General features: G+C 43.9%; 2 protein-coding genes and 1 long non-coding RNA gene across 9 annotated transcripts in view; 1 reads left to right on the top strand and 2 right to left on the bottom strand.

The window, feature by feature from the left end:
- The window catches only part of LAMP3 (lysosomal associated membrane protein 3), a 38,656-nt gene extending 36,622 nt beyond the window's left edge, over nt 1-2,034 (bottom strand). For 2 of the 4 annotated variants that reach the window (XM_013052555.2, XM_013052554.2), the window contains exon 1: nt 1,795-2,034. In XM_013052555.2, coding sequence (XP_012908009.1) covers nt 1,795-1,843 — 49 coding nt within the window. In that variant the 5' untranslated portion in view covers nt 1,844-2,034. The remainder of the gene's footprint in view (nt 1-1,794) is intronic. The other 2 variants (XM_013052556.2, XM_004745084.3) reach the window with 2 other exon arrangements.
- A 3,908-nt stretch (nt 2,035-5,942) lies between these two features.
- Nucleotides 5,943-25,030, top strand: part of LOC106005114 — a 50,864-nt gene continuing 31,776 nt past the window's right edge. Inside the window, exons 1-2 of one of the 2 annotated variants that reach the window (XR_006609167.1) lie at nt 5,943-6,564; nt 20,139-20,280. This is a non-coding gene — a long non-coding RNA (uncharacterized LOC106005114). The remainder of the gene's footprint in view (nt 6,565-20,138; nt 20,281-25,030) is intronic. The other variant, XR_001178273.2, reaches the window with a different exon arrangement.
- MCF2L2 (MCF.2 cell line derived transforming sequence-like 2) overlaps nt 13,800-25,030 on the bottom strand; it is a 247,975-nt gene continuing 236,744 nt past the window's right edge. For 2 of the 3 annotated variants that reach the window (XM_013052557.2, XM_045088666.1), the window contains 3 exons: nt 18,410-18,454; nt 15,390-15,505; nt 13,800-15,000 (listed from right to left, as the gene is read on the bottom strand). In XM_013052557.2, the coding sequence (XP_012908011.1) occupies nt 14,887-15,000; nt 15,390-15,505; nt 18,410-18,454 (275 nt within the window). In that variant the 3' untranslated portion in view covers nt 13,800-14,886. The remainder of the gene's footprint in view (nt 15,001-15,389; nt 15,506-18,409; nt 18,455-25,030) is intronic. The other variant, XM_004745499.3, reaches the window with a different exon arrangement.

Consider the following 25,030-nt stretch of genomic DNA (forward strand, 5'->3'; position numbering starts at 1 on the left):
CTTGCTGCCTGGAATAAAGAATGCTACCTCAAGATTCCTTTCCAGCTGGGTGGGAATGTATAACTGCATTTGAGCCAAAGCAGTAGAAGTGGTGGGGTTATGTGGGCCTTCTGGGAATGCTGCTGGAAGAGGGGGTCCATCACCTATGTACCCTCTCTATTGTCTTTATGTTTTCCTTTTCAAACCAGCCTATAACTGGTATGTGATGGCTGGAGTTGCAGCAGACATTTAGAACCATGACAAGACCCTGCAGATGGGAGTCCCACACCGGACAGAGGACACTAGTGGGACACTAGTGAGCTCCTGCACTGGACCTGTTATGAATTCTTCTGGACTTGTTTTCTCATGACAGAGAAACACACACTTATTTTGCTTATTTTGCTCTTATTTGTCTATGAGGAGCAGCTAAATATAAATGGAACTGATAGAAATTTAAATCCCCTCATTTTGTGGGGGAAAAAGACCAGGGTAGCAAACTGAGTGGATAAAGACTACAGAGCTGGTTTACCTAAAATCTATGCCTGTCCTACGAAAATGTCCAATGGTTTTTGCTCATCTCCAATACAACAAGTATATCTTGAACCTCTGCGTGCAGGGTCCTGAAACCAGGCTTCCTGGATGCAAATCTAAGGGCTGCCACTTGCTAGTTGAGTGACCACGAGGCATTCCTTAACCTGCCTCAGTACCCTCCTCCGGAAAATGGGGGCCCTTCACACACTTTGCTCACTCGGTTCACCCTGGAGAATCCATAGCTCAGAGAGGAGAGGGTGAGGTGTTTTCTCTCCACCTCCCCGGGAATTTATTGAGCACGCACTGCATTTCTGAATCTGCCAGTCATCTGCTCACAGGTCACAGAGGCTAACTGCTAGACTGTGATCTTTTGCTTTTTTATTAGCTTAGATTTTGCCTTTTGCCTCTAGAAGAATGTGAAACTCTATTTCTGAAAACACGGCAGAAGTAAAACAGCCAGGATGAGGACACTGCTGTGACCCTTCACCCAACTTTCCTGACAATTCATGCCACAATCAAGTACACTGGCTTCCCCCCAATGGAGCGTGTCAGTGGGGCCATGGGTTTCCCTCACATGTTCAACTCAGTGCTTCTAGAAGGAATTGTGAACTAACCAGCAACTAGGTAACGGCACACAGGAGGACTCAATGTCCTAGAGAGAAAACCCTCTTTGTGAAAGCAGGCAGTGGGCACATAAAATGATCATCAAAAACCCAGTTTCCCAGACAGCTTCTCTGACCTGAAGTATAATAGTAATTTTTTTTTAAGTCTTGACTGCTTGGCTTACACCTCTCTGAGATGGCACAATTTGCCAGACTGCATCTTATTCATCTTCACAGTTCATTGTTTATATAATGTAAACACAGCACTTCTGTTTGAGAGAAACAGGAAAAGCAAGGTATAATGTGTTTAGCAAGAGCCCCATTTCTAAAGTCTGGCTCAGTTCTCCATCTCTTAAATCTAAGTGATTTCCAAAACTCTCCCTGGTAAGGTGCTCAGAAGCCATTCGGGAACCAGGTTTAGTGTCACTGTCTTCTGGAGTTGACACCTCCTCTGCCTGACTCACGGAAAACAAGTCCAAACTGTGAAAGCCCTTGGGAAAAACATGAAAGTATACTCCACACATTTAAGGTAATAAGGAGGAGATCTTCCCAAGCCAAATACTAGAGTAGCTGAAGCCATACAGCTATCTCCAGCCTGTCTGGTCCCTGGCACTAGAATGCATTTGTATCAGAGGATACAGAGGTAGGAGGGCCACCATGGAAAACCATGGGTATCACTCACCAGCCAGGGACACGAAGAGCACCACCACTGCAGAGAGCTGCCAGGGCATGGCTCTGGAGCCAGAGATAACCGCTCGTCACCAGGTGCTGGCTCTGCTGCTGCTCCTCGGCCTCACTCAGCACTTCTCCCTCTTCTGAGTAGCACGAGCTTAATTCCAGGGCAGGCTCCAGAACAAAGAAGATACCTCCCTTCACCCCTCATGCACTTGCGGCAGAGAAACCAACGTCACTTTCATTATGACAAGTAGCTGAAATGCCCTCTCAAGGGGTAGGCTGAGTGGGGAGGGAAACCAGAAGTGGCCCTTGTGTGAAAGCAGTCACTTTCATCTCTGCCTTTAGTGTTGGTGAGGGGTGGGCAATACCCACCCCCCTACTCCAGCCAAGGCAAAGGGCATCTGAGACCATTTCTGCACAAGAGATGGAGGATCTGTGGCAGTGCCAACTTCCTTCTCTCAGAAGATGGGTCTCCATTTTTCTCTAAGATCTTGAGTACATTTCTCCTTCAGCTGGGAGAAAAACAGCCCCTCAGTCATGAAGGTGAGCAGATGTCTGAAAACTCAGTGGTGAGAACACTGTTTCTGTGTGTATTCATGAAAAGTCTGAGGTAGCTGCTTTATGGCCACCTCACCTGGTGGAGACCAAAAGGAGTCCGAGCTTAGGAGTCAGGGAGAGCTGGGTTTGAATGTGGCCATCAGTTGTATGGCCTTGGGTGATGCCTCTGAGCCTCAGTTTCTTCTGCCGTATAATAGGGATAATATTGCCTACTCCCAAGATGTTCACGTGGAGCACAGACACAAAAAATACTAGCACTGTGTAATCCATATGGTACTCTTCAAGGTGGATTTTTTAAAAAAATATTTTATTTATTTATTTGAGAGAGAGACAGTGAGAGAGAACATGAGTGAGGAGAAGGTCAGAGAGAGAAGCAGACTCCCCATGGAGCTGGGAGCCCGATGCGGGACTCGATCCCGGGAATCCAGGATCATGACCTGAGCCCAAGGCAGTCATCCAACCAACTGAGCCACCCAGGCGTCCCGATTTTTTTTTTTTTTTAAGTAGGCTCCAATGCAGGGCTTGAATTCACAACCCTGAGATCAAGACTTGAGCTGAGTTAAAGAGTTGGACACTTGGGGCACCTGGGTGGCTCAGTGGGTTGAGCCTCTCTGCCTTCGGCTCAGGTTATGATCTTAGGGTCCTGGGATCGAGAGCCCGCATTGGGCTCTCTGCTCAGCAGGAAGCCTGCTTCCTCCTCTCTCTCTCTGCCTACTTGTGATCTCTCTCTGTGTCAAATAAATAAATAAAATTTAAAAAAAGAGTTGGACACTTAACCAACTGAGCCATTCAGGTGCTCCTCAAGGCAGATTTTTTAAAAAAAGATTTTATTTATTTATTTGACAGACAGAGATCACAAGTAGCAGAGAGGCAGGCAGAGAGAGGGGGGAAAGCAAGCTCCCTGCTGAGCAGAGAACCCAATGCAGGGCTCACTCCCAGGACCCTGAGACCATGACCCCAGTTGAAGGCAGAGACTTTAACCCACTGAGCCACCCAGGCACTCCTCAAGGCAGAATTTTTTTAAATTCCCATTTTTTTGATGTGGAAACTGAACCACCCAGCATCATGCAATAGGCTAAGACTGGCATCATGACCTACTTAGCCCTGAAGTCTGTGCCCTTTCTCCTAGCACCCAGGGAGCAAAATCTCTTGAGTGGTTATAGCCCTGACTGGAGAAAAAGTTGGGAATATGGTTGAAAGGTCAAGTTAGTGTCATTTTGGAAAGGCCAAAAACCCAGATTGAGGAGTTCAGCTTCAACCTTAGAGGACATGGGGTCACTGAAAGTTGTACATGGAAGCAGCAGTTAGCCTGATACATAGTAGGGGCTCTGTGGCTTTAGGGAAGAAGGCTCAACCATTGATTCAGTCAACATTTACTGGAGAGTGTCTGAAACCAATCTCCTGAGTAGGTCAGAGGATCAGAGTTTTGGAGTTGTTTATCAGAATTCCTGCCTTTGACTAAGAGGAGAGATGCCCCAGCTGGGTGTTTCAGAAGCTATTGGAAACTCTAAGCACTGTGTCAGATATATTCCATAAGTTTTGGTATGTTATAATTTCATTTTAATTCATCCCAATTTTTTTTTCTAATTTCTAATGTGGTTTCTTCTTTGACCTATTATTAAGGTTATTTAAGAGTTTGATTTTAATTTCCACATATCTGTGAATCCCCTCAAATTTCCTTCTGTTATTGATTTCTAGTTTCATTCCATTAGGATTGGAGAACCTACTTATGATTTCAATTCCTTCATACTTATTGAGGCAACAAGTTGATATGTTATGGCTTAACATACAATCTATCCTGAAGAATATTATTTGAGCATTTGAGACAAACGTGTATTCTGCTTTTGTTGACTGTGAAGCATTCTATAGTTGTCTGTTAGTTCTAGTTAGTCTATAGTGTTTGAGACTATTTCCTGTTTGGTTTTTTTGTCTAATTGTTTTATCCATTGAAAGTAGGGTTTTAAAAACTACAATTACTGTTGTTGTATTGTCTATTTTTTCCTTCAGTTCTGTCTATGTTTGCTTAATGTTTTGGGGGGCTCTGCTGCTAGACTTCTCTGTGTTAATGACTTTTATATATTCTTGGTAGAATGACCCTTTTGTAATTAGAAAATGTTCTTCGTCTTGTAATAATTTTTGTTTTAAAATGTACTTTTGTAATATTACTATGGGTACTCCAGTTCTCATTTGGTTACTCTATATGGTATATCATTTTCTATCTTTGTGTTTTCAATCTGAGTCTTGAAGTGTAAATCTGAAGTGTGTCTTTGTAGATAGCATTTAGTGGGATCATTTTTTTTTTACTCATTCTGCCAGTAGCTGCACCTTAATTGGTGTGTTTAATTCATTTACATTTAATGTTATTCAGGTATTCTATATTCTTCAATTTTTCTATTGTTTTATTAATTCTTGCAAGAGAGAAGTTGAAATATTGGACTATAATTATGGATTATTTATTCTCTTTGTAGTTCTGTTTTTGCTTTGTGTATTCTGAAACTCTGTTACTGATGTGTAAACAGGATTGCTATATTCTCTTGATGGATTAGCTATTTTATAATTTTTTAATGATCTTCTTTATTTTAGTCATATTTTTTATTCTGAGACCTGCTTCGAGACCTGCTTTGTTTTATAGTAACATAGTGATTCTGGCTTTTTTTTTTTTTTTTTTTTTTTTTTTTTTTTTAGTGTTAGCATGGTGTATCTTTTTCCATTCTTTCACTTTTAATCTATTTGTGTCTTTAAACTGAGGCCTATTAAAATTTTTGTATATTTGAGGGACACCTGAATGGCTCAGTGATTTAAGCCTCTGCCTTTGGCTCAGGTCATGATCTCAAGGGTCCTCGGATCTAGCCTGCATCAGGCTCTCTACTCAGCTGGGAGCCTGCTTCCCCTTCTCTCTCTGCCTGCCTCTCTGCCTACTTGTGATCTCTTTCTCTCTGTCAAATAAATAAATAAAATATTTTAAAAAACTTTTTGTATATTTGAGCAAAAACGAATTCAAATAGGGCAGTGCCAAACCAGAAGTGATTAGGAGCACTCCACTGTCAGGTGCTAGTGGAAAGTCTTTCATAGAGAAGAGGTGGAAGCGTAGCAAGGAAATTATTCAAGTAGCTATAGCCTAAGTGGTTGCATTCTTTGAGAAAAGCTAGCTAGCTGTTTGTGATTGGTTGTACTTAGGTTTCAGTTTCCTAACCTTGAGGCATTATAGGCATAGGTTTTGGTTTGCTTGCCTAAGCTACTAAGGCATTAAAACCACCTCAGTCTGAAGGCTTCTTGTTCAGTTAATCTAAAAATACTTAAAGTGGGTTTCTTAGAGCAGGCCACAAGGGTGGTCTTTTTTTTTTTTTTTTAATATCCATTTGACAATCTCTCCTTTTTAATTGAGGTGTTTGGACCATATGATAGGTTATGTTTATATCTACCATGTTGGCAATTATTTTCTATTTTTCCTGTTTGTTCTTGGTTTCATTTCTCCTCTTTCTCTACCGACTCCTGGATTAACTGCATTTTAAAAATTCCATTTCATCTCATTTGTTGGCTTATTTATTATAACTCTGCATGTTATTTTAGTGTTTGCTTTAGAGTTTACAGGATATAACTTTAAGGTGTCACAATGTACCTTCAAATGATTCAATAACACGTCACACCTTACAACAGTGTACTTCAATTTCTTTCCTCTTGGCATCAGTTCTATTGTTGTCATACATTTTAATTCTCTGTTTGTTATACATTCTACAACATATTGTTATTATTTTTTACTTAAGCAGCAGTTATCTTTTTAGAAATATAAATAATGCACCTACTCATATGATGATGATTTCTTGCAGTTTTCATTCCTCTGTGTAGCTCCTTGGTTTCTTGTTGCTATAATTACACACTTCCAACTCCTCAAGTGTTACCTGTGTTTAAGGTATGGATTTGTTTGCCCAAATGTTTTCCTCAGTGTCTTCTCCACCTGCAGTTTAGGTGTTCCCTGGTGTCCGTCATACAGCCTCTCAGCCCACTGTAGCTTATTGGCCAATGCTTATCAGTTGGCCTGGGACTGAGGGTGAGTGCTCAGTTCTCACTGAGACTCAGTCAAGCAGGCATTATGTCCCCAGGTCTTGGGGTGAGAGTTTATGAGTGGTTTTCCAAGTACCTCCTCCCCCAGCAGCTCTGGGCCTGACACTCCCGCAGGATCAGATTTGAGCTGCTGTTGGATTTGCCAGCCCCCTAAAGTGTAAGTGTTTATTGCCCCTTCTCTGGCACTGAGTTCTGCTTTTGTTCTGTAGGAAAGATAGGGCAAGAGGATTTGAGCATAGTTGCCTTTCCTGCAGCAACTGATATTCTTCTCTCCTGGTCTGTGACAAGAAGGTTGCTTTCTTAGGACTTCTGCTAATCATTTTTGTGAGTATGTAGTGAGGCTATTGCAGAAAAATCTATAAGTGGATGCAAATTTCCATGATACCTGTGGCCCCCAGGGTTTCTATTTTCTCTTGCCAACTCATAGTAGGTCTTTGCTTCAGGCAAACAAGTGCTGCTGTCCATCTCCCTTTGAAGGTGTCTTTTCTTAGATTTCAGGTTACATGTTCGCCCTATGAGTTGAGCTCTTTCATGGGTCCAAGAAAAGTGAATTTTCATATTTTCCAGATTTTTTTGATCTTGTATGAGGATGGTACTCTTTCTAGTTTCCTACATCTCAGGCAGAAGACATTATTTTAAACAACTGCATAGAGTTCAATTGTATGCCAATACAATACTTTATTAACCAGCTTTTTATTATGTAATATACTTACCTATTGTTGTTTAGCAAACGACCCTAAAACTTAGCAGTTTAAAACAACATCTATTATCTCATGGTCTTCTAGTAATGACTTCCAGAGCAGCTTAGCTGGCTTCTTCTGGCTCTGGGTCTCTCAGGAAGTTTTAGTCAAGACATCAGCTGGAGCTAAAGCTATCTAAAGGCTTGACTCGGGCTGGAGACCTATTCCAAGGAGGCTCATTCCCATGACTGTTGGCAGGAGGCTTCAGCTCCTGCTCCATGGGCCTCTCCATAGAGCTGCTTCACTGTCCTCTCAATATGGTAGCTTGCTTCTTCCATGGGGAGTAATCCAACAGAGAGAATGAGGAAGAAGCCAAAATGCTTTTTATAACCCCGTCTTAGAAGTCAGTTACCATCACTTATATCACATTCTCTTTATTAGGGCCACAAGTACAGCCCACACTCAAAGGGAAGATAATTTGACTCTACTCTTTGAAGACAGAAGTATCAATTTGGGGATAAATTTTAACACTATCACAGACAGGGTATTCCCCATCTCACATTACTTGTTTTCCTATTAAAAGTAACGTTAAGGGGCACCTGGGTGACACAGTCCATTGAGGGTCCAACTCTTGATTTCAGCTCAGGTCTGATCTCAGGGTCATGAGATTGAGCCCCACACTGGGCTCTGTGTTCAGCACTGAGTCTGCTTGTGTTTTTTTCTCTTCCCCTCCTTCTGCCCTTCCTCACTGTGTGCTCTAAAATAAATAAAATAATTTTTCTTTTTAAAAAGAGTAATGTTAAAATGAACATCTGTATCCCTTGTTTATGTGTATGGATATAACATTAAAATAAATTCCTAGAATTGGAATTGCTAGATCAAATCATATATATATTTTAAAATGTTGAAAGCTATTATAAATTTTCTTCTATTATAAATTAGTAACTTAGTACTAATTTACACTTTTACCATCAGTCTATGAGGGTGCTGGCTTTCTTGTATCTTCTCCAACACTGAGTTAATTATCAAAGTTTTAAATGTTGGACAGTTTGGTAATGAAAACTGCATATCATTGTTTTGCTTCTTTTCATATATTTGTTGAATTTTTAATTAATTTTCCTGTGTATATCTATGTCCTTTGCCCATTTTTCTATTGTTTTTATTAATTTGTAAATCTCTTTATATATCAAGGAAAATAAGTCTTTTACCATATGTTCTGAAAATGTATGTTTTGAGTTTCTTTTTTTTTTTAAGATTTTATTTTTATTTATTTGACAGAGAGGTCACAAGTAGGCAGAGAGGCAAGGCAGAGAGAGGGTGGGGGGAAGCGGAGGTGCTTCTGCTCCTACTGAGCAGAGAGCCCAATACAGGCCTTGATCCCAGGACTCTGAGATCATGACCTGAGCTGAAGGCAGAGGCTTAAACCACTGAGACACTTAGGCACCCCATTTTAAGTTCCTAACTGTTCCTTTTTTCTATATATGTTTTTGGATCTTACACAGACTCTATTGTCCGGATTTTCTTTTGTAGCTTTTGGTTTTCATTTTTGCTGAGAAAGGCTTTACTCTATTCAAAATTATTTTTAAATGTTTTGATTTTCATGATTTCTTTAAGTCACATAATAGGACAATATGAACAATTTTAAGGGTCTAGGTGAAACTTCTCCTCCCCCCCCATATTTGCTATCTCGTGATCCCAGTACCACTTTCACACATAAATGATCTTTTTTGTTTAGAACTAATTTGAAATGCCTTTTTCATGCTTTAAATTCTGAGATGAATTTGAGTCCATTTCAAGATTCTCTACTCTGTTCCTCTTATGTTTATTTCCATAGTATGTATTCTCCGGTACATTAAAATATTATATAAATCTACAATTTTTCTATTTTATAGCCATATTTGAGGGGCTGCTGGGTGGCTCAGATGGTTAAGCATCAGCCTTCAGCTCAGGTCATGATCTCAGGGTCCTGGGATTGATCCCCACATCAGGCTCCTGGCTGAGCCTAAAGGAGCCTGCTTCTTTTCCCTCTGCCTTTCCCCCTGCTTCTGCTCTCTCTCTCAAATGAATAAATAAAATATTTTCTTTTTAAAAAGCCATATTTGAAAGTTTATTCATACTTAAAAAATAATACCAGATTACAGATGCAATTGACACACATTTTATAGAGAATTGGTGAAGCTGTTTTCTATCCCCATCTGAGAGTAAACCTGGAACTCTAGAGGCGCTTGAAACATGTTGACTGAGTAAGCAAATCTTAATGTAGTAATCCTGGTCTAGGAGTTATAAGACTGGATTCTAGTCCCTGCTTTGCTTCAGGCTCACTGGTGACAGTGACAAGTGTCAAAGCTGTAGTCGAGAACTAGGTTTCCAATCCCTCTCGTAGCTTGGTGTGGCTGTGCAAGAAGGCTTTCACTAAAGAAATATAAGAAAATATACCACGTGACATTTGTAGGCTAGGTCTTAAAATGTTGCAGTCTTCCAAATTCTTTCTCCTTCCTGCAAGCTCCAAGTTGGGCATCCCTGAGACATGCTTTTTGACTACGTAGACAAGGACAAAGTTGTAGAAGATGATGGAAAAACCAGAACTTGGGACACCCAATGACTGTGTAGAGAAGAGCAGGTTGCATACACAATCCAGGCTGTCTCACGAGATACAACTATTCTTTAATGCACTATATGGATAGATCTCTGCTACAGCAGCTTTCCCCTTACTAATATACAAGGAAAGTTATATTCCACAAAGAAAAGGATTCTGTGGTCAAACAGGTCTGGGAAATTATGAGTTTAACAAAAATATACAGACTTCCTTCATGAAAGAGTTCTCAAATCCTTTAATTCACTAACTGAGATGAACAAAATGAGAAATAAAATACGTAGAATTTAAAAATATATAAACTTTTTTTTTCCAACATGGGATTAACTCATCAAACTCTTACACTCTTCTGCCTATTTTGCAAAATATGCTCTGGGAAATGCTGATTTAGAGGATATCCATCTTGTCTGATTATTTCCTAAGGCACGGCTGGTGTTCAGTGTGGACTCAGACAGCTTTCACAGATCCCGGGCTGGTTCCAGCTAGGTCACCTTCCTGTGGGGCTGCAGCATGCCCAGTCCTCGGCAGCATGTTGAAATGAGTCCCTTTAGTGGGCAACAGGCAACTCTAGCAAGCTATGGATGACTTGAATAACTGGCTGGAAGATTGTATCTGGTTTTGAATTCTTTTCCGTTTACTCAAATAGAAAGAAGACATAAGTTTCTTTATTATTTACCCTTTGTTATTATTTCTGCTGTTTCTCTGAGAGGACACCTATAAGCAGAGCAAAAGTGTGGGGGTTAGCCAAAGGAGCCAGAGTGGAAGGTGAGAGTGGGTTACCACAGAGCACCTGGGGGCATCATCGGCAATGATGACTGGTCCTGAACATGGTTCCTCTGGTCGTCCACTGTGATGCAAGTTTTAGGGAGAGGCTCCTCAGGTGAGGCCCGGGGGTTTGAGCACTTTGCACTCTGCCAGTACCACCAAGTGTGGCTGGTTTCGTAAATATAGAAAATGACTGATGTCCAAAGGACTGAGAAAGCTTTGGGCTGTTCCTATAGCGGGCACATGGCTAGTCAATGGTCAAGTGTTGAAGAGGATCCAAGTGATGTGTTTTCTGACGATTCTGATAGAATCCAGAGATTCTTCCATCCAGCTCCGGGTCTTAAATATTCTCTTTGAGAAATGTATATGGTGATTGATAAGATGACCAGAGAGCCAAAGCAGAAAAGTGTGCTGAGAAACATACTCAAGACTGACCGAAAGAATGTGTTCTATAAAAAAGTGTGAAAATATGCCATCATAGGTTGGGACGGACTCTACTTTCTTTAGACTGGGTAGACCTGTCCAGTGCTCTTCATGCAACAAAGGGCCCCGTATGCTTTTAAAAATCCCAATCTGTTAATTCACGGGCTTGGGCTCCCCAAGGTTCCGCACTTTGGGAAGGCATCGCCACAAACTTTCAAGGGGTGTTGCAGTTGTAGGTTATGATTGTTTCACCAAGAGCTCAATTCCCACCCTGCTGGTCAGAAAAACTCCCCTAGAAGACTCCACAGGGGCTCTCCTCTGCTCCTGTCTGCCTCCTCTGCAGCTGGCCTCACCGGCACCTTACAGCTGGCTGGTCTCAACCCTCCTCCTTCCCCCACAATGTTTAAGAAGCAGGAATCAAAAGATAGAGGATGGAGGGTCTCACCTCCAAAGGTAAGTGGGGAGGAGTGAATAGACCAAGGATAAAGCCAGAAATGAGCTGCAAAATTCCAGAAATGACAAGTCAGAGAACCTGCTAGGCTGTGACTGGAACAGTGACCAGGAAGAGCATTGACTCTTGAGGTTGCTTCCTATTCTCTTGCAGATTGGCTGTGAGGACCAAATGAGGTTCTATCTGTCAAGCGCCAGGGCCAGCCCTAACGTTAGTGCCTTTCTGAACCCTGTGGCCTAGCGGCCTCTGTCAATGCATCCTCCCTGCCATGCATTGCTCCTCCACGCCTCTGTGTCTGTGCACAACCAGGATGTTCTTCTCTTTCTCCACCTGGAGAAAACGCCTGCTTCAGGAGACCCAGCCCTGAAGTCAGATCATCCCTGACTACATCAGGAAGTCAGTAGCAGGGTTCCATGCCCCATGTTATTTGTCACACTGTGTTGTGATGAGGTTTCCACATCTGTCTCCCCCAACTGTACTGAGAGCTTCTCACTCGTCTTCATGCCTTCCTGGTCTCTCCTGATGCCAGTACCTTCCTGAGGACAGGGGTGCTCAGGAAATAGGTACTGAACAAACAAACAAACAAACAAATAAATGTTCTATGGCCAAAATGGAAAACAATGCAAGTAGGAGGAAATAAGATCTCCTATGGGTTTGGAAACAACTTTATTTTTGTGTTCAAACAATCAATATTGTAGTCTACAAATGTGAAACACACCATCAAGAAAGATATTTTGTTGTTAGGAAAGGGGCACAAGAGGATAGCTCCACAACATAACTTCCTGAAAAATTTCAAAGAACACTCTGTTGGACAATTTTGCTGAAGATCCTCTCCCTGATGGTCTGTCCCTTAGTCTCTGCCCTTTTTTGGCCATGTAGTCAAAGGGCTTCTTTATGAACAAAGTAAGACACTTATTTTTGTTTTCTTAAATTCTGAAGTGATTTTCTTGAGTCACATGGGAGACAGTCCTCAGATGTTTAAGAAGTTCCCACTCCATTCCAGAAACAAATCAGAGAAACAAAAACTTAGCCAGATCCCACGTCCAGTGAGAAGTTAAAATCAAATCATGCTAACAATTTCAAAACTAACTAAATCCAAAACTAGCTTTAAAAGTAAATAACTCGAGAGGTCAGGGTGCTGGTTATTAGCCTTGATTTCTTAGCTTTCAGCCCACCCTTCTAATCACTGCTTTGTGGGCTGGGGCCACTCACCTCTTTTGCCAGCTGTTCCCTGTGAAGCCTGGCCAATAGAGTAGACTGACCAGAGGACAGAAGTGGGGAGAGGGACCTCTGTGTACCTGAGTTCCTGTTGGCATCCACCTGGCAACTGGTCTGCACTCTGAGAGCAATATCTGGTTTCAGTTACCACCCCCCCACCCGCCCCACCCGCTTCAAAGACACCAGCACCAGCTGGCAGCTCCCAGACTAACTTCCAGCTCCTGGGACACCTGTCCTATGGGGCAGCACTTCCTCCTCAGAGGACTAACCCCAGCTATGCAAGGCCACCTCCAATTTCTTCCCTTTGCTCCCTCAGCCCTTGGGCTGGTAGATGCTTCTTGCAGTTAACATCTCCATGGTATCACATTATCACTTCTTCCCTCTTAAACTCTCCAATAGCTGGATAACAATTCTTTATACTAAATTCTTTCTGTTAAAATAACTGATGTCGTGTCTCTCTTTTGTTTGGATCCCCTAGACAAAGTAATCCTAATATTAAATAATTCTGAAAATGAAAGAAGTAAAAATACAGAACAGAAAAAACAATTTTAAGTGGCCAAGATGTAACTGAAAAGTAATTTGAGAATAAATAACTAAAAATAACTCAAAACTAATATCTCAAAACTCTGAAAATAAAAAATTCAGGAAATATAATGTTCAAAAATGCAACAATTGGGGGCGCCTGGGTGGCTCAGTGGGTTGAAGCCTCTGCCTTCAGCTCAGGTGGTGATCTCAGGGTTCTAGGATCGAGTCCCGCATCGGGCTCTCTGCTCAACAGGGAGCCTGCTTCCTCCTCCTCTCTCTCTCTGCTTGCCTCTCTGCCTACTTGTGATCTCTCTCTGTCAAGTAAATAAAATTTTTAAAAAATGCAACAATTGAAAATAAAATAATTGAAAACCAAATAAGTAAAAGATAATTAATAAATGAATATAAAAATAACCCCACTCTAAAATAACTAAAAATAACTGTGATTATAAATAACTAAAACTAACAAAAAAACTCCAAAACAACTAAAAACATTTTTTTTCTGAAAATAATTCAAAAATAATTTTAAAACTTCCAGTGTGGGGCGCCTGTGTGGCTGAGTCATTAAGCGTCTGCCCTCAGCTCAGGTCATGATCCCAGGGTCTGGAGATGGAGCCCCATGTCAGTCTCCCTGTTTAGCATAGGGTCGGCTTCTCCCTTTCCCTCTGCCACTCCCTCTGCTTGTGATCTCTCTCTCTGTCAAATAAATAAATAAAATTAAAAAAAAAAAACTTGCAGTGAATTTTGAGTAGCTAAATAAGTAACAAAATATTTATAAACAAGTAACTTTAAAGCTATAAAATGAAATAACTAGAAAACCCAAAATAGAGGTTACCTAAAAATTAACTAATATATCGAAAAATAAAAAATAACTGAAAATAACTGAAACTAATCTTAAAACCAATAAATCTAAAACGAAATACCTCAGACATTAACTTGGAACCAACCCTCTCTGAAAGGATACAATCCTGGGACAAAGTAACACAAACACCACCGGAACGTTCTTGTGGGGATTCGGGGAGAAGAGCACAGGGCTGCCCCTGTAGAGTTTCGGCTCCTCCAAGGCTCGGGGAGGAGATTCTCAACGGATCTCCCCACTCCCGCCCCGGGAAAAAATTGGCAACGTCTGAAGGCATTTTTGATTGTCATAATTTGGGTGAACGGGTGGGAGAGGGCTGTTACTGGCATCTTGCGGCAAGAAGCCAAGGATGCTGTGAAATACCCTACAATGCTAAGACTGCCCTCCCCTCCGCGACATAGAATTCCCCAGCCCCCAAAGTCTGAGTGCAACGTTGAGAAACCTTGGGCCGAGCGCTCCAGGACTGAGCTTCGCTAACCTCTGCAGACGCGCGTAGAGACGCGCGTGGGGAGCAGCTCCCAGGTTCCCTGCGGCTCATACCCGGAGGGTGGGCTCCCCCGGAGGCCGTGGACCCTTAGTCTTCTGGAAGGTGGTCCTGGCCCTTCCCCCGCGCTAGGGTGACAGATTCGGAGGGTCCGAGGCCCGTTGGCTGCTTTCTGTGTAAGGGTGGGCCGGGCCCCCCAGCGGCCGCCGCAGCCTGTGAGCGGAACGAAGGCGGTCTGGGGGCCTCGGCCGAGCGGGAAGCCGCGGGGGTCTGGTGCCAGTGTCAGTTCTCCGGGGAGGGGGTCTTCGGGCATCCTTCCCTCGCCCGCACTGCTTATGCCCGTAAGCTAGCTGTCCCCCCGGCCGCAGGGGCGAGCAAGCCAGTGGACCCTGGCTTAGTTTTGTTCGTTGTCCTGAAATTCAACAAGAGTCAGGGGAGCAATGGCTAACCAGTTCGCTTACTGTTCTTTCCTCTTTCACACTCACATGTCCTCATCGCCACCTTCTTTTTTCCCCTGGATGCTTTCTCCCATTTCCGGGACAGATTTGGAGGAACACGATTCATAACTGTCGTCCAACTGGAAAAGTCCGGATAGCTGTAAGGGAGGGCACAGTGGTACACACTCAGATTTGGCAATGCCGGGGAGTGCCCGAGCCTGGGCCAGGTGCAAGCAGTAATTCCCCGGGGACAGGTTGGAGCCCACCCTAGCTCTCCCACGGGGCCACGCAGGATTCCGGCAGGAGCCCCATATTTATGGTGAGAAACTAGTGCATTGCTAAGGAGACGGGGTCATGCTAGTCTGGGAGGTCTGAGGCACTTTGCAGATTCAGTGACCTCAGCTTCCCGAGTTAGGCCTGGTCCTTCTGGGTGAGAATTATGAAAAGGGGAAGAGGGAGGAAACAGGGAGAGGAAGAGGCAGGAAGGAGAAGCTGATGGATAGGAATGAGGAAGAAAAATGAAAGAGGTAAGTAAAACATAAATTACACTCAGAGCACTGTTCTCCTTTTCCATTTCTTCTGCACCTTCAGGCTCCTCAGAGGTTTCCATGGAGATGAACTCTCTGCTGGAGCAGCCTTGGAGAAAGGGAAGAATTTGGCCTGCTGTGTGGGGGAGGGGATGGCCAGATGTTCCAGGCAGTTCCTGTCCCCAAGAACCCATTCTCCCCCATCTCTAACTCCCAATCTCCCAGGACCTGGACTGCCTCACCTTGGGGGCGGAGGTAGAGGTCTGTGATCTCCAGTTTCCCTCTCCCAGCTCAAAATTTTGTGAGTGTGTGTGACTGAGAAGACATGTCTACATGGTGCTCATAGTCCTACTCCTTGTCCTCCAAGAAAACGGTCATTGTCTTTTTGTGCTTGACGACCTTCCTGCCCTCCACCCTTCTTCCCTCCCTTCTTTTCCCCTTGCCCCCTTTTCTCTCCCCTGACTACTGCCCATTTCCCATTACCGTGGCAACCTCTGTCACTGCTGTCCCCACGGGGAGTCAGAGAAGCAAGTACATCCTGCCTCTCTCTCCAATGAACTGATTCATTAATGGGCCAGTCAGTCATGTCACTGTGCACCTGTCATGTCCCTGGGGCTGATAGACACTGAGGGGAACAGCAGCACCCCAAACACTGAGCCACTCTTTTTGCCTGCTGGGGTGCCAGTTGGTCAAAAGTTAAGCTTCACATAACCCTGGAAGAGCTTTAGCTCCATTTCACAGATGAGAAACTGAGATGAGGGAGGAATAATCATTTGGCCAAGTTCTGTCGACTGAGTGGCCGAGCGGCAGCTGAGTAATCCATCCCGCAGGAATCTGAGTGCAGGACCAAGTTTCTGTTCAGGTGACAATTCAAGGGCAGCGATTGGGATGAGGCCTTGAAGGGCATTAGCAGGGCATGGGGAGTGGGGGATCCTAGACATGGGAATCCCAAAGGAGCCTACAGTTGGGGGTGGTGGCACAGTTTTACCAATGAGCAGGAAGGGCACATGTGGGAACACTTTGACTGCAGCCCAGAGACTTCCCAAGCTTCATTCTGGGGCCGAGGGCTCTCTCCAGAGCAGCCAGGCAGCCCCTTCCTGAAAGCCTCCAGGGACCCCACCTGATGCTGGAGGATTGACTGTAAGGCAGCTGGACACAGTTCTCTCAGACTGCAGCAAACTTGGTTTGATTTCTAGTCCCAGGACATGGTAGGGTGAGGGGTTGAAGGTAGAGGAGAAACTGGCTCAGGGAGCTGCCTCTCACTGCCCTCCCCCTGACAGGATTTGGGGGTATCCACAGTAACACCCAGAGACATCTCTCTAGAGCAGTCATCCAACACAGACCCCCTTACACCGGGGAGCAGACAGGGAGGATGAGGAACAGCAGTCTTGCTGAAAGGCTATAGGGGAGGACACTGGAGACATTGCCCTGGACCACCCTCTCCCCAACCCCGTCTGAACAGAAAGACAATGTCTCCAGGGTCTATGGCCTCAGTGCCCCAGACAAAGCGGGGTGGGGGGGGAGACTCCAGAGCCACCTGCTGGGAGGGCAGGAGTGGGGCCTGGCCTGAGGCCTCAGGCAACTATGGAGCACTCAGGACCTGGGGGCAGCAGGACTAGGGGGGTGATAGTGCAGCTTAAAGACCTGACAGCCAGTTCCAGCCACTCTGCAGTAGGTGACACCTGGGGTAAAATGGCGACCAGGCACTGGTAACGGGTTTCCCCTCTCCTGTGGGCCCAGCCAGAGGAAAGGGGACCCTCAACCCGGCACAGGGCTGCCACGGGGGACCTCTCACACATTTGGCCACAGGTTGACTGCATCAATTCAAGGTCACCTGGGCTTTTTCCTGCCTTCAGGAAGGATCTGCCTGAGCCTGGAAAGAAATGATCTTCCCAGTGCTTCATGACCCAGATGCCACCTCCTGGCTGGGGACTGTCAGCACCCAAGGCCTCCTTCATTCCTGGTATCACGGATGAGGGTGGGGGAGGCCTGGAGTCCCTTGGCCCCCCAGTTTAGTCTAAACCAAAGTTGTCTATATGCCTTAGAAGCAGCTCCAGAGAGATGCCCATTTTCCTTCCAACAGTGGACACACATAACACGTCTCTGAAATGAAAACAAGTTTATGGAAAAATATTCCCCTTACAGGTATGATATTCTGATCTGATCTAGTCTGCTCTGTTCTACTATTGTATTTTACTCCATTGTGTTCTATTCTTTTCTATCCCATTCTATTCTGGGAGACAGAGGAGAGGGGCTATGGAGGTGGTGGGCTCCCCCACAATCACCTTGTAAGACTCTTCAAGACAGAATTTCTTCTTACACAAATGGCAGCTGCTCTGGGCAAGCCCTCCTGTGTCTCCCCCATGGGTCCCGGGCTCTTGGCAGCAGAGAATATATCCTATTCTCCCAGTACCCTGCTCCCCTGCCCCCCCAGCTCCTGGGAAATTCTCAGCATTCTCAGAACCAGCACACCTTGAAGAAGGTCCATCTATTAAAGCTGGAAGAGCAGGGGACAAAAGCGCAGCTCCCAGTCTGAGTTTTGCTACATCTCTGTCATTTGCATATTGAAGCCCTTCCTTCTGGGTTCACTGGCAGTGGGCTCTCAGGGGTCTTAGGGACTAAGTCTTAGTTCCTATAAAGGTGACAGCACTCAGGGGACCCCAGAATCTTGGGCTCAGAGTCTGACAGATCCTATGAGTGAATAAATGAAAGGCCCATTGTCCAGTGGTAGGAGCAAAGACTTTGGAGTCAGAGAGACCTGAGAATAGTTCTGACTTTGTCACTCATTTACTAGCTGTGTGGTCCTGGGTAAGTCACTTGGTCTCTCTGAGCATCTGTTTTCTTGTCTATAACAACAGTGATAATAATATCCATTGCAATTTTGATATCAAGATTTAAAAAGGGGCTTATAAAGTAAAATGTCTGGTACACCTTAGGAATTTAATAACACCTGTTATTATGGTTAATAGTGATGACAATAATACTAAAAAGAAGGTTTCAGAACAGCAGTGGGTACTTCAGATATGCTATTATTACTCACCTTTTGAGGAGATTCGTTTGCCATTGCCTTCACCCTCATCAATATCTGGAGGAGAAAACAAATTATAAAAGTAATAAACGGCTTTGAAAGGAAACAGAACATGTGCACACGTGCACGCGCGCACACACACACACATGCGAAAAACAAAACCAAACACACGGGTCCTCGACAAACTGTCAATTTGATTACAGCAAAATTTTAAGTGATAGTTGCATTCTTGGAAAATGAGCAGAATGGCTCTGGTACCAGAGCGTTGAGTAGGTACACTCTGAGTCTCTGGGGCACTCCAAGTCCAGGTACCAGAATAAGCATGAAAAATTTTGGTGGAGAAAGATAAGAAGAATGGGCAAGGTGGACTGTGAAAATTCATGCCAGTAAGGTCTGGTGTGTATTCTCTTTTCCTTCAGTGGATGATCTTTCTAGCATACATCACATAACTCCTAAGTGGTTTTGGGAATTTAATTTTAGCACTTAGTGTATAGAATTCTGAACTTTTATGTTGGTTTAAAAATTGAATGAGATTTATTGACATGTGAACCTATTAGTGAGTTTTTATCCTCATCAATATACACGTTTTGGGTAAGTTACTACCTTCGAAGATAAAAGCATGCCTTTCCTTTGCTGTCCACTAGATGGCATAATGGGACCACTGTAGAGTCCACTTGTTCCACGGCTGCTCCTTACCCTGCCGATTTCAAATGGGCAAACTATTTTTATATTTCTTTCAAACTGGATTTTGAAATTTCCTACATTCCCTAAATTTCCTATTTCCTATAATTATGCAAAAATTTAAAAAAGATTTTTTTATTTTTAGAGTATGCACTCCCTCATGCTTGCACAAACAGGGTGAGGGGCGGAGAGAGAGGAAGAGAATCTCAAGGAGACTGCACACTGAGCATGGAGCCCTAACCAGGGTTTGATGTTAGGACGCTGAGATCCTGACCTGATAGGAAATCATGAGTCTGACACTTAACCAACTGAACCACCCAGGGGCCCCAATCATGCAAAAATTTTTTTTAAGGCCACCTCTATCACATTTTCACTTGAGGGGCAGTGGAGTGGAGACCTGGTTTAAAATCATGGACAAGCCTTTCCTTTCCTTCCCTGGAGGAACGAATGTGGTTAACAAGTCGTTAATGATAATATGCAAACAGCCATCTAGGCACTAGTCTGAAAGCTTCATCTCATTTAATTCTCACAGTAAGACTATTCAGTATCACCTGCATTTTATCAAACAAAGGATGAAAAGAACTTAAGCACAAACAAGTGACATAATTCATCCAAAAACCCAGAGCTGGGTTTGAGCTGTGAGCTCTTTACCACTATGCTGTGCTGTTAAGGACGGTCCTTCTCTGCCTTCTGGGAGTTAACTAATGGGGTCACCTTATGCCTAATGCACCCCAGCAGCTCTCTGCAGCCCACACGACAGGAGCGATCTCCAGGGTGTTGCCACAGGTACTATGCTGGATTAGGATTGTTTGCTTAGTGGCCTGGGGTGTAAATGTGAACATCTGATCTATATCTATATATCTATATATAGAGAGAGCTGATCTATATCTAAAGTGTCCATTTCCTTGGCAAACTTACCTTTGGCCAAGAAGAAGGAATCACTCCTAAGCATTCAATTAATAACTTTCAGATTGCACACATCCTCACGGTGCTTTATTTATTTATTTATTTATTTAATTTATTTTTTAAGTGTGTTTTCTGTTGTCAAAATCCTTGCCAGCTTCTAGGGCAGTCTGAGCTTACTGTCTTGGATGTTCAGAGTTGCTTGGAGCTGAGGTCAAAGAAACTGCAGAACTGGGAAACCACCTCCAAGCTCAGCAGTGAGCTACCATCATATGTTTTGAGTTGGAACAGGCCCACAGGTGAGTAATGTTTGATTCATACTTTTATTTGTCCTTTTCTTCATTACATGCTAAATTTTTTATAATCTGCATATATATTTTTTGTAATCAGAAAATGAAGCTTAAAATACTGAAAACTTATTGGTCAGGTATCTAAAATATCCCGCAATCTCAGCAGAGAAGACTGTTTGCCAGACCATATTTTCTTTATCATTAGACTACATGAAATCATTCTGAATAACAACAAAATAACAAAATAATAAAAGTAACCAAGTCTAGGCCTAAAAGGAAATCCCCCCAAATCAGCAAACAACCCTTATGTGCTGCACTAAATGACCCACAGATACTAAAGCAGCCTCCCCCCACCCCCAAGACCCTGAGGAACTAGACAAGGGACCCACATTCAGGCCTGCACTTAGGCCTGTGGCTAAGGATTAGTAGACAGTCTCAACTTCTGTTACCTTTGTGGCACAGTGGTCATTCTCATTTTATATATCTTTCAACAGCCAGGGTTTTGAAAACCAGGGGTGCAACTAAATTCAGAATTAAAAGTTTTCAGTGCAATTCTGGCTAGTAAAATACTATTAGCTTCACTCCTTCCTGTCAACCAATAGCACCAGAAAGAGCACACTTCTCTGTTCTGTGACAGTCCCATCTTGAAATTGCTTCGGTTCTTAGGAGAGCTCCCACCACAGTGCCTTCTTCCCCTGTCCAGGCCTTACCCCTACCACCATGAGGAGTCCCTCCACTCTGTCCTCATGCCAGAAGCCATGCAGGCAAAGAAAGCAGTTGCCACATGGGAGGAAGTAATTGCTCCTACTCATCATGAGGAGGTCAGGCTGTTACCTAACAGTGTCAGAGAGGAATGTGCCTGATACTCAGGTGACCCCCTGAGACATCCCCCAATACCTCCACACCCAGTTGTCACTGTAAATGGGCGAGTAAAGAAAAATAGCCAGACAAGGGTCTGGGACAGCCACTGTGCACACCACCAGGCAGAAGATGAGAAGGCGGGGTACCTAGAACGAGTGGGAGAAGATGGTAGTAACAGTACAACCTAAAGACCAGCCGCCACAGCAGGTGGCATAGACTCAAGTTCAACAGGACTCTTACTGTGTCCCTGATGCAAACTCCCCCTTGGCAACCAAGACCTCTAGACTCACTGAGACCAACGTTGCAGGGATGGGGAAGACAAGTGCCCTATGCAAGTCCCTAGAGAGTGGTAATGAATAAGGTAACAACTCATTCAACCTCTTACCTCCCAGATTCACATATTCTGCTTACTGAGGGCACAGTGCCATAACATGACCATAGGTTTAAGGTATATACTGCACCCTGAAGATTAGCATCCCAACCCCACAGTGTCATGTCTAAACTGTTGCACATCCTCGCTTTCAAGAGGCGATTCCATGCCTCTTGTCAGGCTAGCAGCTTCTAAATGGGGTGGTGTGTGGAAGGACTGTAGGTCAGTCCTGTGGTCATATTTTTACAGCTGAGTCTGTCCATTAGAGAAATTTTGTATGGTTGATCAGATGCTACATGAGTCTTCGAACGGTGATGCATGGAGACACTGTGAGCAGGAAAGTCACACAGGTCAACCCTGCTCAGAGTGAATTATTGTACTTTCCAGCCTAGAGGGGGTCTGATGACATTGACTGTTCTCCAGGGATAGTATCCAACTGGGAGCTCAGCGTCCATCTGAGCTGGCCAGGTGGAAATTCAGCAGTGGCTGTTGGCCTTGACAACAGGAAGGTCATGCTGGTGGGCCCACACATAGCTTCCCACTCTGCTGTGAAGCAGTCTCTCTGAGCTCACTGTGCAGGTACTGGGGTACCAAGGAGAAAGCCAGCTGACACTTGCTGGCCAAGTCATCCAGTCAGTTTAGTTGTTTGGCACCTTTTCTGCAATGGATGGTCTCTGATGGGCATGAACGCAGAGGGTCTCTGATGGGCATACTTCAACGCAGTATGAAGATCCTCACATTTTGAGGTTGAGTCTGTAGGTCTCTGCGCTTCTTCCCCAGTCAGACCATTTATAATTAAATGCTAATTATTATTCTGGAAGGATGGTGGGGAAACATCTTGAGAAGGGCGAGCATTGTCTTGCATGTCTCATTTGAGGATTCTACATGATCTTTGGGGGGAAAGGGATCCTTCTCCCAACAAGGGGGTGGTGGGACACTTATGCCAGCGCATAAGCAGGGGGTTTGGGGCCTGGACCCAAATGTCCTCATCTCAAGCATGTCCCACATCTTCCCTATCAGGGCATGACCTGCCTGCTCTTCTACTAGCACTAGGAGCCCCAAATGATCAGGCAGCAGATTTGCCTAGGCTGAGGATTCATCCTTCTCTCACACACTGCCATGCTGTAGAAGATGAGAGGTTGAACGTTGGCAAGGAAGCCCTCTGATTCTCAGATGGGGCTTTAAATTGGTGGTGAATCTGAGGTCACCCCTTTCTTCACTCTCTTCAGTGCACCCATGGTACTTAGCAATAGCCTCCCAGTTCTGTGCTCCTGATACTTAATAGTCTCCCCAGACTTCTCAAATGTAGAGACACGGCACCAACTAGTACATCCTTGTCTCCCTGTATCTGACCCCAGAAGTCACCACAGGTGAAGATCTTAGTCACTGAACCTCTACCACAAACTCTACTTCCACACTCTACCTAACCAGAGCAATGGAATCCTCATTGCCACTTGGCCAGCAAGTGACCTAGTAACACCAGAATCCCATCCTTATAGGACCTTTCCTGGTTCTGCCTTGCGTCAGGTTTCCCAGAAGCAGGTTGCATAAGTGAGTGGTGGAGAAAGGGCTTTCAGAGGAAACCTGTCAGAGCACTGAGGACAGAAGACCGGGCAGGGAAAAGTAGGCTCTGCTTAAGTCTAGCGCCAGCCTGATCTCCTGGCAAACCCGGACCATAGATGACACCCCGAGTCAGTCAGCCATTGGCTGGCTGGCCATAAGTTGTCCTTGAAGGAGGCCATAACTTCTCAGGCATTTTTCTGGCTGGACAGCTCTGGTCAGCTCTAGCCGGCAATCCTCCGAAGGGCACAACTGAGAGCTGCTAGCAGCTAACCTCACAGCAACTGGGCAGTAGTGTGTTCAGGCCCTATGACACTACAGTGTGTGGACATTTTTTTTATTAAAAAATGAATAGATTTTATTTTTAGAGCAGTTTGAGGTTTACAGAAAAATTGAGCAGAAAAGGCAGAGTATTCCCAATCACCCCTCTCCACTGGCTCCCTACACAGTATCTCCTATTATTAACATCTTGCATTCGTGTAATACGTTCATTACAATTCGTGAACCAACACCAATGCATTATTATTAACTAAAACCCCACAGTTTACATTAGGGTTTACTCTTTGAGTTGGACAGTTCTACGCGTTCTGACAAATGCACAATGTCAGGCACCACCATTATGATTTCATACAGAAGTTTCACTGCCCTAAAGATCTCTCGTGTGCAGCCCGCTCATGTCCTCTCCTCTATATCCCTGGTAACCACAGATCATTGTACTATCTCTATAGTTTTGTCTCCTCCAGAGTGTCAAACAGTTGGAATCATGCAGTATGTATTTTCAGAAGGGATTCTTTTGCTTAACAATTTGCCACTTCTGCTTCTTCATGTCTTTTGGTGGTTTGATGGCTCATTTCTTTTTATTTCTGCATAATATTCCATTGTATGGATATATGGTAGTTTGCAATTCATTTGGTTAAATACCAAGGAATATGGTTGCTGGTCTGTATGGTAAAACCATTTTTAGTTTTTGTCAGAAACTGTCAAACTGTACCATTTTGTATGGCCACCAGCAGCTGTGAATGAGAGTTCCTATGGCTTCCTATCATCACCAGCATTTGGTGTTCTCAGTGTACTCTAGACTACTTTTCACACTGTAACTCTTGAGTTCTGCTTCTTGTTTTGGGGTCTTTTTTGCTTTGTTTTGAGGTTTCCGCCAATCTTCTGAAGAGCTGACTGGTTTTTGTGAAACTAATTCGTGAAAAAGTCATCAAAGTTCACATGAACTTTGGTTTTTTTTGGTTATTCCCTTGCATCTTCCTGACTTCTGAAATCAGCCTGCCCTCCTAGCGTGATCACACATAGCCACACATAAATGTAAACTGTCCTCAGCCAAGCCTACACTAAGACACACTTAACTAAATGTTAACCATTCTTCTGCTCATCTCGCACCTTTGAGTCTGGTCACTTCAAATTAGCAGGGTACAGAAGGAAAAGAAGAAAGGCACCTGGACAAACCACATCCTTATGCTTTAGGTGAAGGAGTTACACCTCCCTCAAACGGCTCACATCTCTAAATTTGCAGATTATGCCACTGTGTTGACCAGTGTATGCCAATATTGGTCTTCAAACAAGGGGTCTTTTAAAAATCTCTTTAAGAGATTCTTGGCACATGAAAAAAGGAGTTAAAATATACTGTAGATAAGGTTGATAGGTTCAATCTTCTACTAGTCTACAGTCCTTGAAATATAGTCCTTGAAAATCTGAAGAGTTGCCTGTTAAATAAATAACCTGGAATGGAATTATCAATATACATTTTATTTATCTGTAGGGCCCCAGCTGAACGGAGAGTCTGGTATCAGGGGTCTTCCTTCATTTTGAGCTTTTCAAAATAGAAAAGGAAGTCAGGATGTGACTTGATTAGAGACAGTATTGGGGGATAAAGCCAATTATTTAGAAGATGAAAATCTGATTTTCTCTTTTCTTAAAAAAGTTTTTTTTTTTTTTTTAACAAGGCATTACAAGATACCC

This window comes from Mustela putorius, unplaced genomic scaffold, assembly GCF_011764305.1.
Source record: "Mustela putorius furo isolate JIRA1106 unplaced genomic scaffold, ASM1176430v1.1 tig00003834_pilon_pilon_pilon, whole genome shotgun sequence".
NCBI classification, from domain to species: Eukaryota; Metazoa; Chordata; class Mammalia; order Carnivora; family Mustelidae; genus Mustela; species Mustela putorius.